This window comes from Monosiga brevicollis, genomic scaffold (assembly GCF_000002865.3).
Source record: "Monosiga brevicollis MX1 MONBRscaffold_8 genomic scaffold, whole genome shotgun sequence".
Lineage (NCBI taxonomy): Eukaryota > Choanoflagellata > Craspedida > Salpingoecidae > Monosiga > Monosiga brevicollis.
Window position 1 is genome coordinate 1,060,225 of NW_001865045.1, and position 18,386 is coordinate 1,078,610.

At 54.8% G+C, this 18,386-nt stretch overlaps 7 protein-coding genes across 7 annotated transcripts in view; 3 read left to right on the forward strand and 4 right to left on the reverse strand.

The window, feature by feature from the left end:
• MONBRDRAFT_25017 (uncharacterized protein) overlaps nucleotides 1-1,377 on the reverse strand; it is a gene marked incomplete at both ends in the record, with an annotated part of 2,237 nt that extends 860 nt beyond the window's left edge. The window contains 4 exons of the mRNA XM_001745386.1: nucleotides 3-544; nucleotides 638-736; nucleotides 776-1,101; nucleotides 1,345-1,377. Of these exons, the coding sequence (XP_001745438.1) occupies nucleotides 3-544; nucleotides 638-736; nucleotides 776-1,101; nucleotides 1,345-1,377 (1,000 nt within the window). The remainder of the gene's footprint in view (nucleotides 1-2; nucleotides 545-637; nucleotides 737-775; nucleotides 1,102-1,344) is intronic.
• Nucleotides 1,378-1,887: 510 nt separating this feature from the next.
• MONBRDRAFT_20935 (uncharacterized protein) lies at nucleotides 1,888-2,565 on the reverse strand. Its single transcript, XM_001745387.1, has one exon. It carries the CDS (start codon nucleotides 2,559-2,561, stop codon nucleotides 2,004-2,006), a length of 558 nt encoding a protein of 185 aa, XP_001745439.1. The 5' UTR covers nucleotides 2,562-2,565; the 3' UTR covers nucleotides 1,888-2,003.
• Nucleotides 2,566-4,220: 1,655 nt separating this feature from the next.
• On the forward strand, nucleotides 4,221-5,450 carry MONBRDRAFT_25019 (uncharacterized protein; the record flags this gene model as incomplete). The annotated part of the gene is made up of 5 exons (XM_001745221.1): nucleotides 4,221-4,356; nucleotides 4,530-4,617; nucleotides 4,728-4,794; nucleotides 4,910-5,075; nucleotides 5,224-5,450. The coding sequence occupies 5 exons, from the start codon at nucleotides 4,221-4,223 to the stop codon at nucleotides 5,448-5,450; spliced, it is 684 nt and encodes a 227-aa protein (XP_001745273.1).
• A 368-nt stretch (nucleotides 5,451-5,818) lies between these two features.
• On the reverse strand, nucleotides 5,819-6,133 carry MONBRDRAFT_3340 (uncharacterized protein; the record flags this gene model as incomplete). The annotated part of the gene is made up of 1 exon (XM_001745388.1): nucleotides 5,819-6,133. A coding segment is annotated over one exon (315 nt), but the record flags the coding sequence as incomplete, so codon positions are not given.
• A 981-nt stretch (nucleotides 6,134-7,114) lies between these two features.
• MONBRDRAFT_32222 (uncharacterized protein) lies at nucleotides 7,115-10,363 on the forward strand. Its single transcript, XM_001745222.1, has 10 exons — nucleotides 7,115-7,436; nucleotides 7,594-7,706; nucleotides 7,838-8,176; nucleotides 8,327-8,502; nucleotides 8,632-8,749; nucleotides 8,873-8,980; nucleotides 9,120-9,193; nucleotides 9,354-9,529; nucleotides 9,666-9,738; nucleotides 9,846-10,363. Exons 1-10 carry the CDS (start codon nucleotides 7,175-7,177, stop codon nucleotides 10,021-10,023), a joined length of 1,617 nt encoding a protein of 538 aa, XP_001745274.1. The 5' UTR covers nucleotides 7,115-7,174; the 3' UTR covers nucleotides 10,024-10,363.
• Nucleotides 10,364-10,515: 152 nt separating this feature from the next.
• MONBRDRAFT_7828 (uncharacterized protein) lies at nucleotides 10,516-11,205 on the reverse strand (the record flags this gene model as incomplete). Its single annotated transcript, XM_001745389.1, has 1 exon — nucleotides 10,516-11,205. The coding sequence occupies one exon, from the start codon at nucleotides 11,203-11,205 to the stop codon at nucleotides 10,516-10,518; it is 690 nt and encodes a 229-aa protein (XP_001745441.1).
• Nucleotides 11,206-11,986: 781 nt separating this feature from the next.
• MONBRDRAFT_25023 (uncharacterized protein) lies at nucleotides 11,987-18,117 on the forward strand (the record flags this gene model as incomplete). Its single annotated transcript, XM_001745223.1, has 29 exons — nucleotides 11,987-12,091; nucleotides 12,142-12,211; nucleotides 12,425-12,514; nucleotides 12,580-12,769; nucleotides 12,867-12,919; nucleotides 13,029-13,221; nucleotides 13,358-13,415; nucleotides 13,472-13,648; nucleotides 13,852-13,992; nucleotides 14,107-14,259; nucleotides 14,365-14,470; nucleotides 14,571-14,653; nucleotides 14,776-14,853; nucleotides 14,946-15,065; nucleotides 15,189-15,299; nucleotides 15,411-15,511; nucleotides 15,612-15,732; nucleotides 15,828-15,956; nucleotides 16,048-16,109; nucleotides 16,233-16,320; nucleotides 16,430-16,494; nucleotides 16,590-16,672; nucleotides 16,768-16,866; nucleotides 16,991-17,102; nucleotides 17,208-17,285; nucleotides 17,387-17,451; nucleotides 17,609-17,729; nucleotides 17,861-17,939; nucleotides 18,010-18,117. The coding sequence occupies 29 exons, from the start codon at nucleotides 11,987-11,989 to the stop codon at nucleotides 18,115-18,117; spliced, it is 3,039 nt and encodes a 1,012-aa protein (XP_001745275.1).
• Nucleotides 18,118-18,386: the final 269 nt, after the last annotated feature.

The window sequence follows — 18,386 nt, forward strand, 5'->3', positions numbered from 1 at the left end:
ACCGGATACGACGACGGGGGCCCCGCTTAGGTCCGTGGCGGGGACAGGGCCGACCGAGGGGCCATTCATGTCATACAAATCACCGGTGGTGGGAGGTTGGACGCCCACGTTGATGTCACCGGTGACGGGGACGGCAGGGCCCACTGCCACGGGCTCAGCAGCAGCGTCGTTTGAGATGCCGTTGGCTTCATCCGAGCCATCGACGCCTTGTCCACGACCGCGACCGCGACCACGACCGCGACCACGACCGCGAGCTGCCATTGCGGCGTCGGAAGACTCGTTGGAGGGGACGGGGGCGTCGGTGGGGACGGGGGCCATCTGACTGTCGGGGACGGCCGCGGGCTGATCACCATCTTCGGATTGGGGGCCAGACTTCTTCATGTTTGCGAGGACAGCAACAACGTTCTCTTCCATTGTGTCGTCGGTCCCCAGGACCGAACGGCGTGTCGGGGAATGCGGTTGTAGGTAGCAACCGCGCTGCTCACAAAAGGGGTAGCGATGCTGATCCAAGGGCCAAGATACGAAACCTAGCTGGCCAACTTGCCTGAAGAAGAAGAAGAGCAGGGATAGATGGACATGAGGCTAGCAAACCAATGTGCAGCGATGCGCGGGTCAATCCCCACCAGCAGCGGCAAACCATCCAAAGACGGGCAGGAAGGAAGCAGCGACCACAGAACAAACAACAAACACACACACAACACTCTCGAGTGAGAGAGAAGGACGAAGACCAAAAGGCCTAAAAACACAAGAAAACAAGAAAAAAAACGGCCACAACGGTTTTTTGAGTGACAGAGCGGAGAGAGAGAGCGGAGAGAGAGAGAGAGAGAGAGAGAGAGAGAGAGAGAGAGAGAGAGAGAGAGAGAGAGAAAGAGAGACAGAGAGAGAGAGAGAGAGAGAGAGAGAGAGAGAGAGAGAGAGAGAGAGAGAGAGAGACAGAGAGAGAGAGAGAGAGACAGAGAGAGAGAGAGAGAGACAGAGAGAGAGAGAGAGAGACAGAGAGACAGAGAGAGAGACAAACACAGACACACAGAGAAAGAATGACAGACAAGAGCAGAGAGCGTGATGGGAGCGAAGGGAGGACAGGGTGGCGTCAACGTGGAGCTGGCGATGAATGGCAGCGTGCGTGTGCGCAGATGGCAAAGGCACTCGGGGAGCAATTCACGGCAAGTGCAGGTGGGCGGTGACCCACCGAGGGGGGGCATCAGGATACCCCTTCTCCCTCCCCTCGACACCGCCCGCTCTGGACACCACCGAGATGTGTGTTTTGAGGAACGGCAGTCAAAGTGGCAACAACACCCACGACACGACGCATCAATCACCAAGACCACTGCTCCCAAAACACACCGATCCACCGGGTTCCAGCAACCATTCCCTCATCTTCCCCGAGGCATTTCAGCGGCGGGCCCGCCCCGAGCTCGGGCAGGTTCCAGGGGGCTTGTCACGTACCAGCGACTAGAGAAATGTAGCCTGCGGCGATGGGGGAGAAAAAAAAAGACCCCATTGTCATCCAAATCCACACTTGAACATCCCATCACATAACATTATAACGTTGAATGGCCACACTTGTGCATCGGGAATGTAAGATTTCCACCTCGCCCCGCTCTCGCTGCTTTATCTTACATGTGACAATTCGCCTCTGTTTTTGCTGTTGTAAGATGAAGCGTTCTTCTTACATTGCAGGTGTAGCAGGGTGGGGTGGCATGTTGGGGACTTTTTTTTTTGTAAAGAAAATGAAGGAAAAATTTGTAAGATGCAAAAGACACTATCACTTGGTAGCAGCACGCGCGACACCATGTCAGTTGGTAGCATGAGGACCCTTCTCCCCCGCTGCTTTCTCCCATAACAAGGCAAGAATCAGATTGGACTCGCACGACTGCACAGCGTGTTGTGACGAGTTTGGATTGTTTGCTTGACATGTGAGACACAAGATCATCAAATTCAAAAAGCCCTCATCAATTGTGGAAAAAACTGCGAGGGGGTCCAAGCGCAACGCAGGAGGCGCTTTAGACCTTGTAGCCACGAGAGGCACGGCGACCACGGGCCTTCTCGAACTTGCGGCCCTTGGAGCGGACGTAGGGCTTGACGTGCGAGTGGGGCACACCGGGGGCACCAAAGTGCTTGACGGCCTCGCGAGACTTGCGGGGACCCTGGAGCAGGACGGTGTTCTGGCCAGTGGGGGCACGGAGGGCCAGCTGGTCAAAGGTCATGATCTCACCACCGGCAGCGAGGATGCGCTTGCGGGCAGACTCGGTCACACGCAGAGCGCAGACGGTCAGCTTGGGGACCTCAATGACGCGGACATCATCGGTGACGGTACCGACAATGACAGCAATCTTCGACTCTTGCTTCTTCATGTGGGTCATGAGCTTGGAGAGGCTGAGAGGAGGGCGGTTGATGCGCGACATAAAGAGACGGCGCAGGACAACCTTGTTGAAGCTGGACTCGGTACGGCGCGCAAGGAAGCGGTACAGCTTCACGAGCAGGCGGAGATAGGGGTCCTCCGACTCGGGAGCCGTGCGGCGGCCCTTCTTGGCGTGGTGGTGGCGGATATCAATACCCATGGCTCTGCACAAGATCAAGGACAAAAAAAAGAAGAAACGAGGTGAGTATAACGGCAACACATACGAAGAAATACCAACACACAGGCAAAAGAGACGAGCTGGCCCGCCGCGAGGCCATGCGCATGCATGTGGGATAGACAATGTCACAGCCACGCGGCGTCGCCGACGATGAGGCCAGCACACTGCCCAATAAGGAGAGATCCCCAACGGTGGTCTATCCATGGGCGCGCGTGCAAGTCCATCTCTCGCTGCTCGGATTGACGTATATCAACATCACGAGGGCGTCCCAAGGCACATGGGCATGTACCATTTGAGAAAGCAGAGACACAGCTTGCAAAGTGTATAGGTTGCCAGAGAAAAAGAGTGATTCAACTCCCATCCCCCCATCACACAGCCAAATTCACATCCCACGAGGCAAAAGAAACCTGCTGGATACAATGACAATATCAGAGAGATGGAGGTGAAGACGAGGAGACGAGCGCGTGTAATCAAGCAAGACGCCGAACAAGGAAAGTCATTGACAGGGTGCATGCACCGCGCCTAGCCTTCCTCATTCGACACACAAGCTGACCACGGCCCAGACCACGTGTTTGACACCACTCTCGCATGCGATATTCAATCATTGAATCCAGAACAGGCCCGTGCACCATGAAGATGGAAGAAGACGGCAGGAGGGAGCCGAGTTGACGTAAGATAAAAAGGCCAGGTCGAGCACATGGATCAACTCGGGCAATCTCCACGCTGCCACGAACCGATGTTATATCATCATTGGAAGCCCAAGATGGAAACGCTCACAGCGTCACCACCGCCAGGTTTTCCGAGATACAACAACGCAACGCGCACAGCTGGAAGAAATGCTCCAATTTGTCCATGGCCTCGAGCGCTCAATCGCCGCACACACCGGCTGCCTTCACCAAAGGCGAGCAACAACCGATGGCACTTGCACTCTTTTGTCAATTGGAAAACCGTCACTAGCATGACGTGCAATGCTCAGAGATATCGCAGGATATAACCGAGGGTTGCGTGCGGCACTCGACTCAACGCCTGGATGCCCCAAAGGGCGCCAGGCGAGAGCAGGCAGCACAACAAAATCCATCGGTGTCACCCACTTGCATCGTCGGGTGTTGAAGACGAGCGCAATCCAAGTTCTGGCAAAGCAGAACATGTTGCAGACCCCTGTCCATCATCACCCATGGTCCAGGCGCCGGGCGCCGACCACGGCGACACCAGTCGTTAGACTGGCTGCCATTGCTCGAGGAGCAAATCCTCTCTTTTGCGCTGGGTCGGAATCGACCGCGATCATGACTCACGCGTTGATCCGAGGGCCAAGACAAAAAAAAAGTGCTACCACGGGCTCAAACCTCACCACGAGGTTTCGACCAACTGTCATTCATCCTCATTCATCACATCTGGTAGTCAACTTCTTCTGACAATTTTGAGTCTTGATGTCAGACTATCAGTCTCCGGGCCTTGACGACGTCGTCGCAAGGATTGTGTTGCCTCTCTCGCGCTCTCTCTCTCTCTCTCTCGCTCTCGCTCTCGCGCTCTCTGTTCTTGGGCGGTAGCTGACGCAGGTCGGGTCGTGTGGTCAAGGCCGGACGAAGACCTACGGCATTGAGGGTGGTTGATGCGTTATTGGCACGCGGCGTATCGGACAGGATGCCATTGCCGCCTTCAACGCTGCCCAAGTGGAAGGTGAATGAGCGCCGAGCTCAGCGAAATGGCACGCTCGGACAAATCACCTTTCCCAATGGCGACACCTACAAGGGCGAATGGCGTGACGATCAGATGCATGGTGGGTCGGGGGTTGATTGGTTTCCGTGTGTTCCTGCAGCATCTGGCTGCTTGGGCACGGTCATCCATTAGCTCAACTCAGGAGGGCCCCATGAACCACTCGCGACCGTGCGGTCTGGGATTTTTCTCTTGCCTCACCGCGTCTGTCGCTGTACTCTGCCTCCCCGCGCTCAGGCAAGGGCTGCTACACCAGTCGGGAGCACGGGTTTGTCTACGAAGGGGACTTTATGGACGGCCGCCAGGAAGGCTATGGTGTCTACAGGTGCGGGCCCAGCAGGTTCAATGCAAACGCCACCGTGCCATGGCCGGTTGTGGGGCCTGTGGACGGGTCGACTCACTCGGTGTCGTGGGGTCGGATTCTGGTTGGCGCAGTATTTTCATGAGCAACGGCAAGCTTCGAAAGCAATACCTCGGCAATTGGGAAGCAGGACTGCAACACGTACGAAGCCGCCTCCCGTGCGCTAGCGCCAGCGGACTGCCACCTTCTCTGTCCGTGCTCCGCTTGGGAGAGGGCGTGCCTCACCAACCTGCACCTGGCTGGTCGGGTTTCGTAGGGGCAAGGGTCCTTCTTCTTCAACGACGAAGGCACGGAAAAGTACGAAGGCGAATGGCGGGAAGGCAACCGCGAAGGCTGGGGTCGCATGTACTACGAGGACGGCAGCATTTATGAGGGCGAATGGCTTGATGACATGCGCCATGGCCTGGGCCTGCTTCTCCTCAGTGCGTGATCTCGTGCTGCGTCCGTTGGGCCTTTGCTGGTCCGGTCTCTGCGTGTGTGGCAGTGTCGCTTTGCGCACATGTTGGCTGCTGCGGACTCATCGGCTCGTCGCCATGCCTTTGCGTGCCACCTGCCTTCCTGTTGGGATAGAGGATGGCAATCGCTACGAGGGACAATGGGCCGAGGATCTGAAAGAGGGTGAGGGCAGCTATTTTTACGTGACCAAGCGACGGTGCTTCAAGGGCACTTGGCACAAGGGCAACACCAAATGCGGCGAGTACTTTGAGCTCGACAGTGCCGCGGGCCAGCGCTTTCCTATACCCGAGCTTAAGCTCGCCAATCCCAACGCCGTGCTTGATGCCGCCAGTCGGCCATAGATATGCGACCCGATATCAAGACCCATCTACCCGTTTTTGTTTTTGTGTGTTAAAATCTAGGAACCTTTTGCCGGTGTCGGCGTCACTGTGCCAATGGCCTTCCCGCAAAGTGTTGGACAAGGCCATGAATCATGGTGTATGAAAATGGTGGCGAATCATGGTGTATGAAAATGGTGGCGTACTCGCACATCTGAATGTAGATAAAACAGGTCAATTGGGATTGCGCACACTCAACGAAGCGTTCTCTGCAGTGCAACTGCACGAGGAACACAATGCACGCGCCACGATCACACAAGTACGAATATAGCCATAGTCATGGGCAGGTTGTCAATCATTTAGTGGTTCTCAATCTGGTTATTACGGTGATCACCGTGCACGTTGATGCGTCGCGAGCGAGAATAGGGCTTGTCCATCTTTGGCACGCTCACAATCAGTTCGCCGTGGCGGTAGTTGGCGTCAATGTGACTGACATCCGCGTCATCGGGCAGGCGGAAAGAGCGGGTGAAGCTGCCATACGAGCGTTCGACCCGGCGCCAGTGGTGTCCCTCGTCCTCCTCATCGCTTTGACGGCGGCGCTCGCCGCGAATCACCAGCGTGTTGTCGTCGCGCACAGAAACGTCAATGTCCTCGTCACGCAGTCCCGGGGCATCCACGTGGAAAATGTGCGCACTGGGGCGCTCCTGCAACGATTCAAGTTTTGGAATGGACAACACAACACAAAGAGTCAGGAAATAGCGGGGAAAATTGCAATGTCCCATCGAGATGCCTGCGAGCGCCGCTCGTCGCGATACGGGTACTGTTGACGCACCTCAATGTCGCAAGCGCCAAAGCGGGTCAGTTCGCGCGAACCCATGCCGTTGCCAAAGCCCCGCATGGGCTCATCGAGCGCGTAATCGTTGAACAGAGACATGGCCATGCTGCTGGTCGGTCAAGTTGGTGCTTGTTTGTTTGCGTAAAAGCGGAAATAAATAAGAAAGTCTGAAAAGCTTGGTCTGGTAGCTGGCAGATGTAAAATGACATTCGTCTCGTGCCAGGTTGCACTTGAACTTGATCGAGACAGCTCGCCAACCGCTTGCTTCTCGAAGCAGGTGGTAATCAGCAAGGGCCCAATGGCAATTTCAAGGTAGGGGCGCCCTCAGCTGCAAGCCGCTGGCAAGGGCCATCGAGAGGCGAAGGGGTTGCCTCTCCAGTCTCCGAGTCCATGATGATCATCAACCAATGCGCAAGCCGTGATGATCATCAGCCCATCTCATCATCCACGACTCTCCTTCCAGAATGTGCTGACACCATGTTACAAACAATCAATAAAATTCATGTAGCTCAGTGCGCCCTCTTCTTCCCGATGTACGCTTCATCACACGGGGAAGAAGAAGGCGCACTGTGTTGAGAGTTGATGACTTGATGCTGCGCCGCTCTTGATGATCAAATCCAACATGTTCCCATGCTGTCCTCAGCCACCGCCGCTCGTGCCCGTCCCCAAAACTGCTTTCATGCATGCGATCACATCGCATCCGCAAGCGCATGTTTACAAGTAAAATACATAAAAAAGTCAACAGCCTGATCTGTGATACTTGCTCCTGGTCGAAAAGCGTTAAGCATTATACCATTATATCTCATATGTAAAATACTTACAGGGGTGTCAGCTACTTTTTTCAAGAGAGAGAGAGAGAGAGAGAGAGAGAGAGAGAGAGCGAAAAAAAAAAAAAAAAAAAAATTAAATTGGGATGTTGCGCCAAGTGACTGCTCGATGGTCGGGGCTCGGGCTGCTACTGGTGGGGCTCCTGGCATTGGAGGCGCGTGGGGATGCAGTCAAGGTGAAGCTGACGGGGGCAGGGAACGAGGTCTTGGTAGACTGCGGGCTGCAGGAGACACGCTGGGGTCGAGTGGCCGTCCAAAACGTGCCCTTGATCGTTGTCACGCCGGAGCTGGCGTGTCCTGATCCCAGCTCAAATCAAACCCACATCCAGAATGGAGATCAGCTTGCCGGTATGCCAACTCGTGCATCACTAGATACCCTGGACACTTCTTGTCCATTCGTGGGCACGTGGCGGGTCGACTTGGCTTTGCGTCTCTTGACAGACACCGAGGTCTGCGTGTTGTGACAGACGGGTCTCACGGCGACCCGCCTTACCCCTGGCCTTAGGCAACGTCGCACTTGTCAAGAGAGGCAACTGTACATTCTCTGACAAGGTTCTGGCACTAACCCCCTATGCCCCTGCCGCCATCCTCATTGTCTCAACTCCAGATAGCGATGTGGTATGTCACTACCCCTGCGCCAGTGCGCCCGTCGTGGCCCCCTTGCCAGCTCTTCGACTCACATGGGACACCTCGCCTGCCCTGGCGCATTTGGCCACATGGCATCCTTGCCTGGACATGGATCTACTCAGACCCTCCCCGTCGCCGCCCAGGATACAGACTATGATGGCGTCAATTGCAGCGTGATCATGGTGTCAGACCGCCTGGACGTAGCGCCAAACCGTTCAACCTGGCTCCGAGTGCACGTTGATCCCCAGCACCAAGGCAAACTAGATGGGAGTGCCTTTGTATTCTTGCTGATGGCTATTTTTGTTCTTGTGTCGGCCAGCCTCTGGTCCTCGCACGCCGACCGGGTCAAATGGCTCTACCAACCGCTGGTGAACCAGACCGATGAGGCCGAGACCATGGCTGAAGAAGCCAAAGAAGATGACGTCGTCGTCTTCACCTGGCGCTTCATCCTCTACCTGGTGGTGTGGGCCTCCTGCCTTCTCCTCCTCCTCTACTTTCTCTACGCCGTGCGTTTCAAACCTGCGCACCCTCTCCGACCTTGCATACTTAGCTCAAACGCCTACTTCTGGTTCGCCCTCATCTGAACTGGTTGCTGGCTGTTCGGGCCGCAGTATCTCGTCTATGTGATTATGATATTCTTCGTCATTGGTAGCACCTCGGCCAGCTCAGCTCTTCTGCGAGCCTGGTGGCCTTGGTCGACGGGCTCCACCCAACAATCCATCCTGTGCACCAAATGGGGTTTCGTGCTCACCGTCTACGACTGCCTCACTGCACTTCCTGGATTATGGTTGGTCAGCGCGGCGTGCATGAGCAGTCCAACCAATCAGGCCCCACTCATTGTCCGCTTGTATTCTTGTCCCGTGCATACCTCTCTATGTCTTCGTGTCACCGCCTGTTTCCTTCATCACGTGAACAGCATGGGTGTGACATGGTTTTGCATCCGCCACGAGCCCAATGCCTGGGTGCTGCAAGACATTTTGGGCATGTGCTTACTGATCAATGCCCTCAACGTCTTGCGCGTGGCGACTTACCAGGTGCGGTGGCTTTCGTTCGGCTTCTGGCTCAATCCTCACAATTTTCACTGCTGAGTAACTCACAGCCAGGTTTTTTTTTTTTTTTTTTTTTTTTTTTTTGCTTCCCGCGACCCACCCGGTCAGAGCATATGTCTATTGCTGACAATCTTTCCCATCTACGACGTCTTCTTCGTGTTTATCACGCCTTTGATCACCAAAAGCCACGATTCGGTCATGGTCAAGGCTGCCACGGTGAGTGTGCACTCCGCCGCACGGCTATCCCCTTGAGTCTGGGCAAGGTGATCTGAGACGGTTAGCATAGCCGTCGCAATGTCTCTCTCATGGTGATGATGGACCTTTGCCTGTCGGGATGTGGATTGAATCAATATAGGGCGGCAGTGGCAGCACTGAGCGTATGCCTCTGGTTCTCACGTTGCCGCGTTTTGAAAGCGACTATTGCTATCGGTTGGTAGTGATGCCTTGTGCCACGCAACAATCTTTTCGAGATTATCATCGTATCCTTTTGGCCGCTTGCCATGCCATGTTTCTTGCTGACCTTGCGATGTGCCTTGACCACCTGGTGCTCCACTCGTCCAATCCTCTGGGTGGTTGGTCATGCGCGTAGGGGTTTGGGTGTCCTGGGGTTTGGTGACATTTTGCTTCCGGGTCTTGCCGTCGTGTATGCCATCAACTGGGATTGCCTTCGCCTCAAGTATCGAGGTGTTGTGCCAAGCTCGCGTGGGCTAGGCGCTCTGCGTCACTTGCATTACTTTTGGACTGCCCTGGCTGCCTACATCACTGGTGCGTTGAATCCTGTGCTGAAGAGCTTTCAAACCCCATTCCAGGCGCTTTGGACGCATCAACGTTGGCCTGTGCGAAGAAATGGGCGTGAAAAACTGCTCTTCACAGACTTTGGGTTGAATTGTCATGTACGCAGGTCTTGGCTTGACATTTGCGGCCATGGCGGCCATGAACACGGCCCAGCCAGCGCTTCTCTATCTTGGTCCTAGGTGAGGCTGAACTGTAAAATGGCGCTGGCGTCATTGCGTGCATGCCGCCTGTATGTGCGGCAGAGTCTGGTCTCATGAAGCCGCGTCTGCAACTTCCGTTGGTGTAGCATGCTGGTGGCACTGACACTGTGTGGTCACGTGCATGGAGAACTGGGCTACTTTTGGCGCGGTGGTTTCCACGGTCCCAGTGCTGACGATGACGAGAGCAAGTCTGGGCTTGACCGTGACACGGACAGCGACAGTGATAGCACTCTGCTTGATCTGGATCAAGCATCGGAGAACTAGAGATTCAGGCCGGCATGGCGTGGGATTAGCTATTGAGGGTTTCCTTCGTTTCACGTCGAATTGCCGGCGCCATAGATCAAGAAACGGTTATTTGTGTCTTGTCTCACCTTGCCTTGTTTGACTGTTGAGTGTGTGATGTGCGTGGCGGTGAGGCTGCCTGAGGATACGCAACGCGTAACTCTAGGCATGGTCGCCATTTAAAGCCGTGTTTTAACAATCTACTTTTCTGAGTACATTGATGCAGGCAAGTTGAGTCAAAGCCTTCAGCTTCAAAACACATGTCAAAGTAAAGGAGGGCGGTGGTGGTAGACGGCCGAGCCAAATGAATTGACACAATGATAAAAACTATTCTCGATTAGGCCGGGATGTATCGACAAGGGGCTCATTCGGGAGCTTCACAAACGCAAGGGCCCTGAAGAGAGAGCGAGAGAGAGGGAAAGAGAGAGGGAGAGGGAGAGGGAGAGGGAGAGGACAGCTTGAACGCTTTGGCATTCAAGCCGCAGTACTGCTGTCAGGCTTCTCCTCGGACGGGACTACGGCGTGTGAGGCTGAAGGTGAGGCGGCCGCATCGGCCACGGTTTTGGCAGCGCTGTTGACAGTAACGCTGAGTGCCTCGGCAACCTGCCGTGCTTGGATGCCCGAGGCGGCCTGTGTCTTGTATTTGAGTTGATGCTTGCTGGCCGAGGCGGCCTTGCGCTTCATGGATTGTGGTGCACGCTTGAGGCACCCTTGACCAGCCTTGAAGGCGGCGGAGAGGCTGTGCAGAGCGCTGCTGAGGCGACTGGAGATGAGCGAGCTGAGGTCAGGTGCTTGATATGCGTTGCCGTTGAGAATGTAGTAGTAGGCCGTGTCAAGGGCCAGCGAGGGCTTGAAGCGTCGCTTCTGCACAACATGGTGCAAAAACGGAGGCAGAACGGCGCGCGCCTCATATTCAATGCCGCGCATTTCACGGAGTTTTTGATGGTCCAACAGCCCAAAGTTGGCCTGCTTGACACGCTCGTTGTTGCAATCACGCTGATAAAAAGCGTTGGTATCCGGCTGCGCAAAGTACTGTAACGCCAGATCACTGTTGGTCAGGGCCGTCGGGGCCAAACGGTTGTCGTACCACTGCTTGGAGAGGGCTTCGAGGTAGGCCTGTCCCTCGGCCTCGGTATAGTACTTGTTCAACGTGGTCAACAGCATGCTGTTGCTCGGCCCGCTGTTCGAATGGCTCGCCATGTTGTACGGTATTTGTTTTTTTATTCCTGTTCCAATTGACCACCTTGGGATACCTCCCGCCGACCACCTTGGGCTTGGGGCAACTCACCCAGACCCTCAGTGCCACTGCGCGCCGCCGAAAAAATGCCATGAAGAAACAACTATACATGATGAAGCAAAAGTTTAAGTAATTGTAGAAGTACACATGGAGCCATATTAAGAAGTTGAAGCAAATATGTAACCTAATGTATAGTATAAAAGCAGCAAATTGTCAGATAAAGTTAAAGTTTCTGCGGACTTTCACAGAGAGAGAGTTTGAGAGAGAGAGAGAGAGAGAGAGAGAGAGAGAGAGAGAGTTTGAGAGTTTGAGAGAGAGAGTGAGAGAGAGAGCGAGCATTTTTATTCATCAGACGCTGATCGCGGAGGAGGAGGGTGAGAGGATGAGGCGCGGGCGATGGGGCGGTGAATGACGTGTCTCAAGAGGGGGGAGGGAGTGTGGGTGTGATTCAGCGCCAGTAACATGGGCTGTCGTCTCAGCTCTTTGACCTCTTTTTTTTAAACCCTTCGCGGGTGTGCGAGCGCGAAGATGTGTGTGGGAGTGACAGTGTATTGGCTCATGTTGGCACCTCATGATGTGGGTTTGCATGTTAGTTGCGACGCGCCATCTCCATCACCATCGTCATGGCGAGCTGGATGCGGCCAGTAGGCCGAGCCGTGACAAATCAAGCCATGGTACGGCTGCAGGCGATTGCAGCCACACAACGGCATGTGGCCAGCGCAGCGCGCATCCAAGGCCTCGCTGATGGTACGTGTCTCCCTCTGTCAGCTGCCGGTTGTCGATCATCAGTGGCTCTTCGCATCCCCCACGCTGGTTCGTCGTCGATTGACCCCGGGCTAACACGGACTCTCCCCATCTTTTAGCCGAGTCCCGTTATCAAGCAGGCCAAACCATTGGAAATTACCGCATCACCGCTGTTCGGCCTGTCACCGAGTATGAGATGCTTGCTGTACAGCTCGAGCACGAGCCGACCGGCGCCCAACACGTGCACCTCGCGCGTGCCGATGAGAACAACGCGTTTGCTGTGGGCTTTCGTACGCCACCCTCCAACAGGTGCGCGGCCTCTCAATAGAGAAACACGCATGTCAACGTGTCATCCCGGCGCCGCGAAGATAGCCCTCCTCACCCTTGCTCGTGACCACACAGCATGGGGGTGCCGCATATCCTGGAGCATACCGTTCTTTGTGGGTCTGAGCGATATCCTTGCCGTGACCCCTTTTTCAAGATGCTTTCGCGGTTAGTACCACTCGCAGGCACAGTCACCCATTCTGGCCCGCACCACACAACTATGGAATCCTCAGACCGCTTGATGCTCACGCGAGCTGTGCCCAGATCCCTGTCCAACTTTATGAACGCCTTTACTGCACCAGACAACACCGTTTACCCTTTTGCGACGACAAATCCTCAAGACTATGTCAATTTGATGAGCGTGTACTGCGATGCCGTGTTCTTTCCCCTTCTCAAAGCTCAAGACTTTGCCCAGGAAGGCTGGTATGTTCATTATCATTCGCCGCCTCCGCACACACTCGAGCCCAATGCCAAGCTCATTTTGGTGATGGCCATTGGAATTTCGTCCAACTCGGGCCAGGCGCGTCGAGCACGCTGACCCAATGGATCAAACGAGCCCGCTTGAATTCAAAGGTCAGGCGCCAGCCACACCATCTGCCCTCCTTGTCGCCAACCACTCAACCCTCCTTGTGGAATCCTGCCGTGTGCTCACCGACATGCGAATCCCGGCCGGTGACGCTAGGCGTCGTCTTCAATGAGATGAAAGGCGCCCTTTCATCCGCGGACCAGCTCTATTGGACTCGGAGCCACCAGCTGCTCCACCCTGACACCATTTACAGCCACGTATCTGGTGGCGAGCCCTTGCACATTCTCAACCTGACCCACGACGAACTGAAGGCCTTTCATGCTCAGCATTATCACCCCAGCAATAGCTGGTGAGTTGGCAGCCCCTTGCTAATCGAGGGGCCCGTTTCGCTTTTGCAGACGTCAGAGGCAGCCAAGTCCTTGCCATTATTGCTCACTCAACGTCTTCCAACGCGGGTGTCCACTGCGGGTGATTTTGCGGGCTAGCTTCATCACCTATGGTGACCTCTTGCTTGAAGATCATCTCAACTTTCTCGATACACAGGTCTGCACTTTTTGCCCACTGCTCAAAATGTCAACCCATCCTGATTTGCCCCAAAGTTCATCTGCCCTACTTGCTTCAACTTTCTCCATCGCAACTCTCGCGCCCAGGTGCTGAAGCAATTTTCACGGCAGAGTGCCGTGATTGGTCGCACAACTACCACACACTGGGATGCTCCGCGCCGCCACGTGGTCTCCTGTGCGCCCGATCCGGTCGCCGTCGACCCCGCCAAGCAGGTAAGAACACCGTCAATCAAGGTTTCAGCCCAGGCCTTGACCTCTAATGAAGCGAAAATTCAAGCCTTGCACATGCGTTTCAGCTTGTGTATGTATGTGTGTGTGTGCGTGTGTGAGTCAAGCTTGACAGAGACCCGCGCTGATATCTTTGCCATACTCTCTCACGTACACGCGCTTTGCTTTTCGACTTGATGACTGGCTAGGACAAGCTGTCTGTGGCCTTCTTGCTCACAGACACGGCAAATGCCTATGAAAACTTTTGCCTGCGCGTCTTGAGCATCTTGTTGACCGATGGAAACCACGCTCCGTTTTTCCAAAGCTTGATTGATCAAGGCATCGGCTCGGTACAATCACTTGTTTCAATGCAATTAAAACATTTTCCTACTTGATGTTCAGCCAGGGGTTATTCTCGTGACGCTTCTTCTCATGTTCCTTGCACTGCCTGCTGGTTGACCCAGGTGTTTACTCCCAATACTGGCTTTGACAGCTCAACCGAGGTGACATCTTTTGCAATCGGCGTTCAAGGCATTGGACCTGAGCAGCATGACCAAGTTTTGCAGGCGATTGACGCCACATTCGCTCAAGTTGCACAGGAGGGGTTTGAGCCCGAGGTTTGCGCCCGTTCAGACTTGCCTCGCGATTCGCCTTTATTCATCTCTTGCTGCACCAAGCTCACCTTGAACTGCTGTCCTCAACGCTCGTTGCAATGCGGGTAGCTGGTCGAGGGCATCCTGCACCTTCTTGAGCTTTCGCAAAAGGATGTCAAACCCCATTTTGGCTTGAACATCGCCACCTCTCTGATAGGCTCCCTCTTCCGCGGTGGTACGTCGCTGAAAGGCTTTTGACCGGTGGTTCTGCTCTTTACATCGACTCAGGTTCTCTCATGACCCCGACACTCTCATCTAATGGCTTTCTTGAATAGCTGCTTTTGAGGACTCGATGCTTGGCCAGCAGCTGATTGATCGCTTTGAGCAGGATTGGCGACAAGACCCACAGTTCTTTCAGGTATGGCAGCCGCGACCCCGTTGCATCTGGAGTGTTTCTCCCGCACCGGTCCCTCTCTGCGTCGGTCTAGTTTGGTCACAAAGATACTCACGGATGTGCACTGGCCGCCCCCTCAAACCCAGAACCTGATTCGCAAGCACTTCCTGAACAACCAGCACCGCCTTACTCTGGTCATGACACCGGATGCCCACTACAACACGGTCCGTCAAGCACGGCAATACAGTGCTGATCTCGCTGCCGCCTGTCCCGACAACCGAGGCAGCCACGGCACTCACGACCGGTCATCTTGTAGGAACTGGAGCAACGCGAGCACGCCAAGCTGCAATCTGTTCTCAGCAATTTGTCAGACCAAGATCGGGAGCACATTTACCAGCGCGGCCTTGAGCTGTTGGAGCAGCAGAATCGCGAGGAGGTTGGTCATGTACTCTGGGAATATTCCGCTCACGTGCCTGTGACCGACCAATAAAATCAGCCGCCTTCTGATGACCGCCCACTGATGGCATCTTCAACTTCCACGCAACCGGGTGTTTTCCAGGACGTGTCATGCCTGCCATCGTTGGCCGTGGAAGACGTTGAGCGCATCCGGGCTTATCCGGAGCGCCAAGTGCAGCAGATGGGGGAACGTGCTGTTCACATTTTCGAGCAGGTCAGGCGTTCAGTGCTTGCCCGTGGCCGAAGTTTAACCTACCTGATATGGCTACCGTGCTCATCCCTTTTTGCGTGTCATCTCGTGTCACGGCGCGGTGTCTGCGTGCAGCCCACGAATGGCATCTCGTACTTTCGGATGAAGCTGCCTCTCACCAACTTTACTGCCAAGCAGCATCAGTTGCTGCCTCTTTTCACCACGCTTCTAACCAGGTACGGTTGCGCACGGAAATCTACTGGATCACCCAGCATGGTATTTGAAGCTATTGTCCTTCGCCTCTTTGATCATGTCGCTCGTTGCGTGTCATGGCAGCTGTGGGGCAGGGGATGTCTCCTACCGTGACTTTGAAAAGTTGATTCGTCAGCACACGGGTGGGCTTGGCGCCAGCGTCTCTTTGCTTCACCATCACACAGAACTCCATCGCTACACCCGGGTATGTGAGTGCCTCAGCGCAAGCGTGGGCCCTTTCATTTTTCCACCTCACGTTTGGCATGGGTGTGCAACATATTTCGGTCGGGCCGAACATAGTATTTGGAATTGGCATCGTCTGCGCTTGAACGCAAGCTGGATCACATGTTTGGGTTGTGGCGTGACATTTTTGCGGATGCGCACGTTAATGACATGCAGCACCTGAGAAATACCCTTCAAATGTCGGCCGTACGTTGGCTGCTATTTTGGTTTGGCCCTCTTGCATTAGGATGGTTTGTCTTTGTTCTTCTTCATCACAAGAAACCTCTCTTGCTGACAGACCATGGCGTTTGAGTCGGTCGTTTCGACGGGTCATGTCTTTGCCATGAGCCTTGCCGCCAGGTATGCCAGTCCAATTCGTCCGAGAAACCCCCCTACCCGACCGGCCTCCCTTTCTCGCGCTGTACTCGGTGTTTACACTACACTTCCATTCTGAATGACGGATTGATAATATGCGCTTGGCAGTCCCATATCAGAGGGCCTTGCAGAAAGTGAAGCCCTGGGTGGTCTGACCCACGTACTGGAACTGAACCGCCTTGCCGCCGAGCAGGACGTAGGTCGTAGATTGGGGTTGACTCTGCGATGGCACGTCAATGTGTAGAATTGTTTGATCCTTCAATTTGGCTGATATCTCTGTTCCTCCGGTGCCGTGCCCTCGGTAGTTGTCCGATGTTGCGGCTGAACTCCTACAAATGCGCGATCAGCTTTTGTACAGCCCAAATGCCAGGTGCGCTAGTTGCCAGTTTTTTGCCCTCGTGTTGTTCGACTCTCTGCCACCTTGCTCATTTTATTCTTTGCGTTCGTGACCGGCGGCATTGCCAGCTGTTCTCTCAACGCTGATGGAGCAACCCTACAGACCAGCTTACAGAGGCTTGGCAGCTTTCTGCCGGAAATCACACCTCGAGGTTTGCTTCCCTGAAGTTTCGTCTTCAACTCCATGAGCGATGACTCAAAATTGCCCATTGCCCAACATCTGCTCACACTTATTGTGGCACTCTAGTTGTTCCCCACACAACCAGTACCATGGCACTTCGCGAGACCCCTTTCTTGGCTCGCTTGCAAGAGTCGCCTCGCTTAGCAATCAGCACACCCTTTGCCGGTATGAAAGCAGGCGCTAGCCGGGCGCTTGGCACCAACAAACGGGGCCTGTCAATCCGGGGCCCATTCAGTCTGGGGACTTTTGTTGCGTCGCGTCTGACTATTGCTTTGCCGCACTCTTGTAGTGAACTTTGCCGCAGCAGCGGTACCTGGCACCACGTATACGGACCACGACCATGCGGCACTAACGCTGGCACTCAAGATCATGTCTCTCAAATTTTTGCATCGCGAGATCCGGTAAGCAGCGTTGTTTGTGCGCGCCAATCCATCCACAACATACTGGGGTATAGGTGCCCTCACCCTGTAGCTGAGAGCTCACTCGAGTCTGCGGGTTGCGTGCAGCGAAAAGGGCGGTGCCTATGGAGGAGGTGTTACCCAAGGCGATGGCGCCATCAAGTTTTACAGCTACCGCGATCCCAAGTGCGTTGTCAGCAAGCTCCTTTGCATGCGCTGACTGTCGATACGCGTCTTTGCTGATTCGGGCTCATGTTGTGTTGGATTGTGTGCGTTGGATGTCGTAGTCCCGGCAACAGCTTTGAGGCTTTTGTGCGGAGCGGCGAGTGGATTACCTCTGGCCAATTTTCAGGTTGGTCAGGCATTGACACAGCTTCTCTGAGACATCTGCATGTTGGACTGAGGGTTGTCAGCCGCTATGGGGTGCATTTGATGCCATTCCTTTTGCATTCCAGCGAGAGCTCACACGTGTTGTTGGATGATGCCTGGTCTTTCTTCTTTGGCCTCAGATCGTGATTTGAATGAAGCCAAGCTGATGGCCTTCCAACAGCTTGACGGCCCATCATCACCGGGGCGCCGAGGCCGTGACTGGTTCATGGCTGATATTGATCCAACGATGAAGCAGAAGCGGTTGGTCGCGCACCGATCGTGTCTCTTCAATAGACTGTGTAGCACAGACACTTCTGTCCCGAACGGGCTTCCCCGCTATTCAGCACGTGCTCGCAGACATGTCAACCTCACTCTGACCCCAATGGTTGCAGACGAGAGCGATTGCTTGATGCCAGTAGGGAGGATGTGCTGCGCGCAGCCCAGCGCTTCCTGTCTCCCGATGTGATTGAGGTATGCCTTGCATTCTTGAAAACTCTTTTTGAGTCTGCGCTCATGCGCGGCCGCCGTGCACGCTGGGTAGAATGCGCATGCGGTCACGCTGGCGACAGAGGCGCAGACGCAGCGTCTGGTCGAAAACCACGGCTATGAGAGCATGCCTCTGGAAATGGCGCCTCCCGCCGAGGTCTAATAGGATCACCGTGCGCCATTGAATGTCTCCAGCGCCCCAACCTCTTCCTGCTCGCCGTCTGCTCGAGTCGTGTCAAAAACTAGTCTTCTCGCATTGGTTTGTTTATTACGTCGAGAGATGGACGCTCGATTTCAAACCAAGGGGAAGTTTGATTTGTTCTCACAGAGATTTGATGGATCGAGGCGTCAGCCTACGCATCCGTGACCTTTGGTGCTGGCGAAAACGCACCTCAGAGCCAGAATCGAAATAGTACTTTGAATTCGGCGCCA

Excerpts from the sequence above, each read along its gene's own strand:
- MONBRDRAFT_20935 (XM_001745387.1), bottom strand. The coding sequence starts at position 2,561 with ATGGGTATTGATATCCGCCACCACCACGCCAAGAAGGGCCGCCGCACG.
- MONBRDRAFT_32222 (XM_001745222.1), top strand. The coding sequence starts at position 7,175 with ATGTTGCGCCAAGTGACTGCTCGATGGTCGGGGCTCGGGCTGCTACTG. Across the intron at positions 8,177-8,326 it reads GCTTCATCCTCTACCTGGTG|TATCTCGTCTATGTGATTAT; the intron begins GTGTGGGCCTCC and ends TTCGGGCCGCAG. Across the intron at positions 8,981-9,119 it reads TCATGGTCAAGGCTGCCACG|GGCGGCAGTGGCAGCACTGA; the intron begins GTGAGTGTGCAC and ends GAATCAATATAG.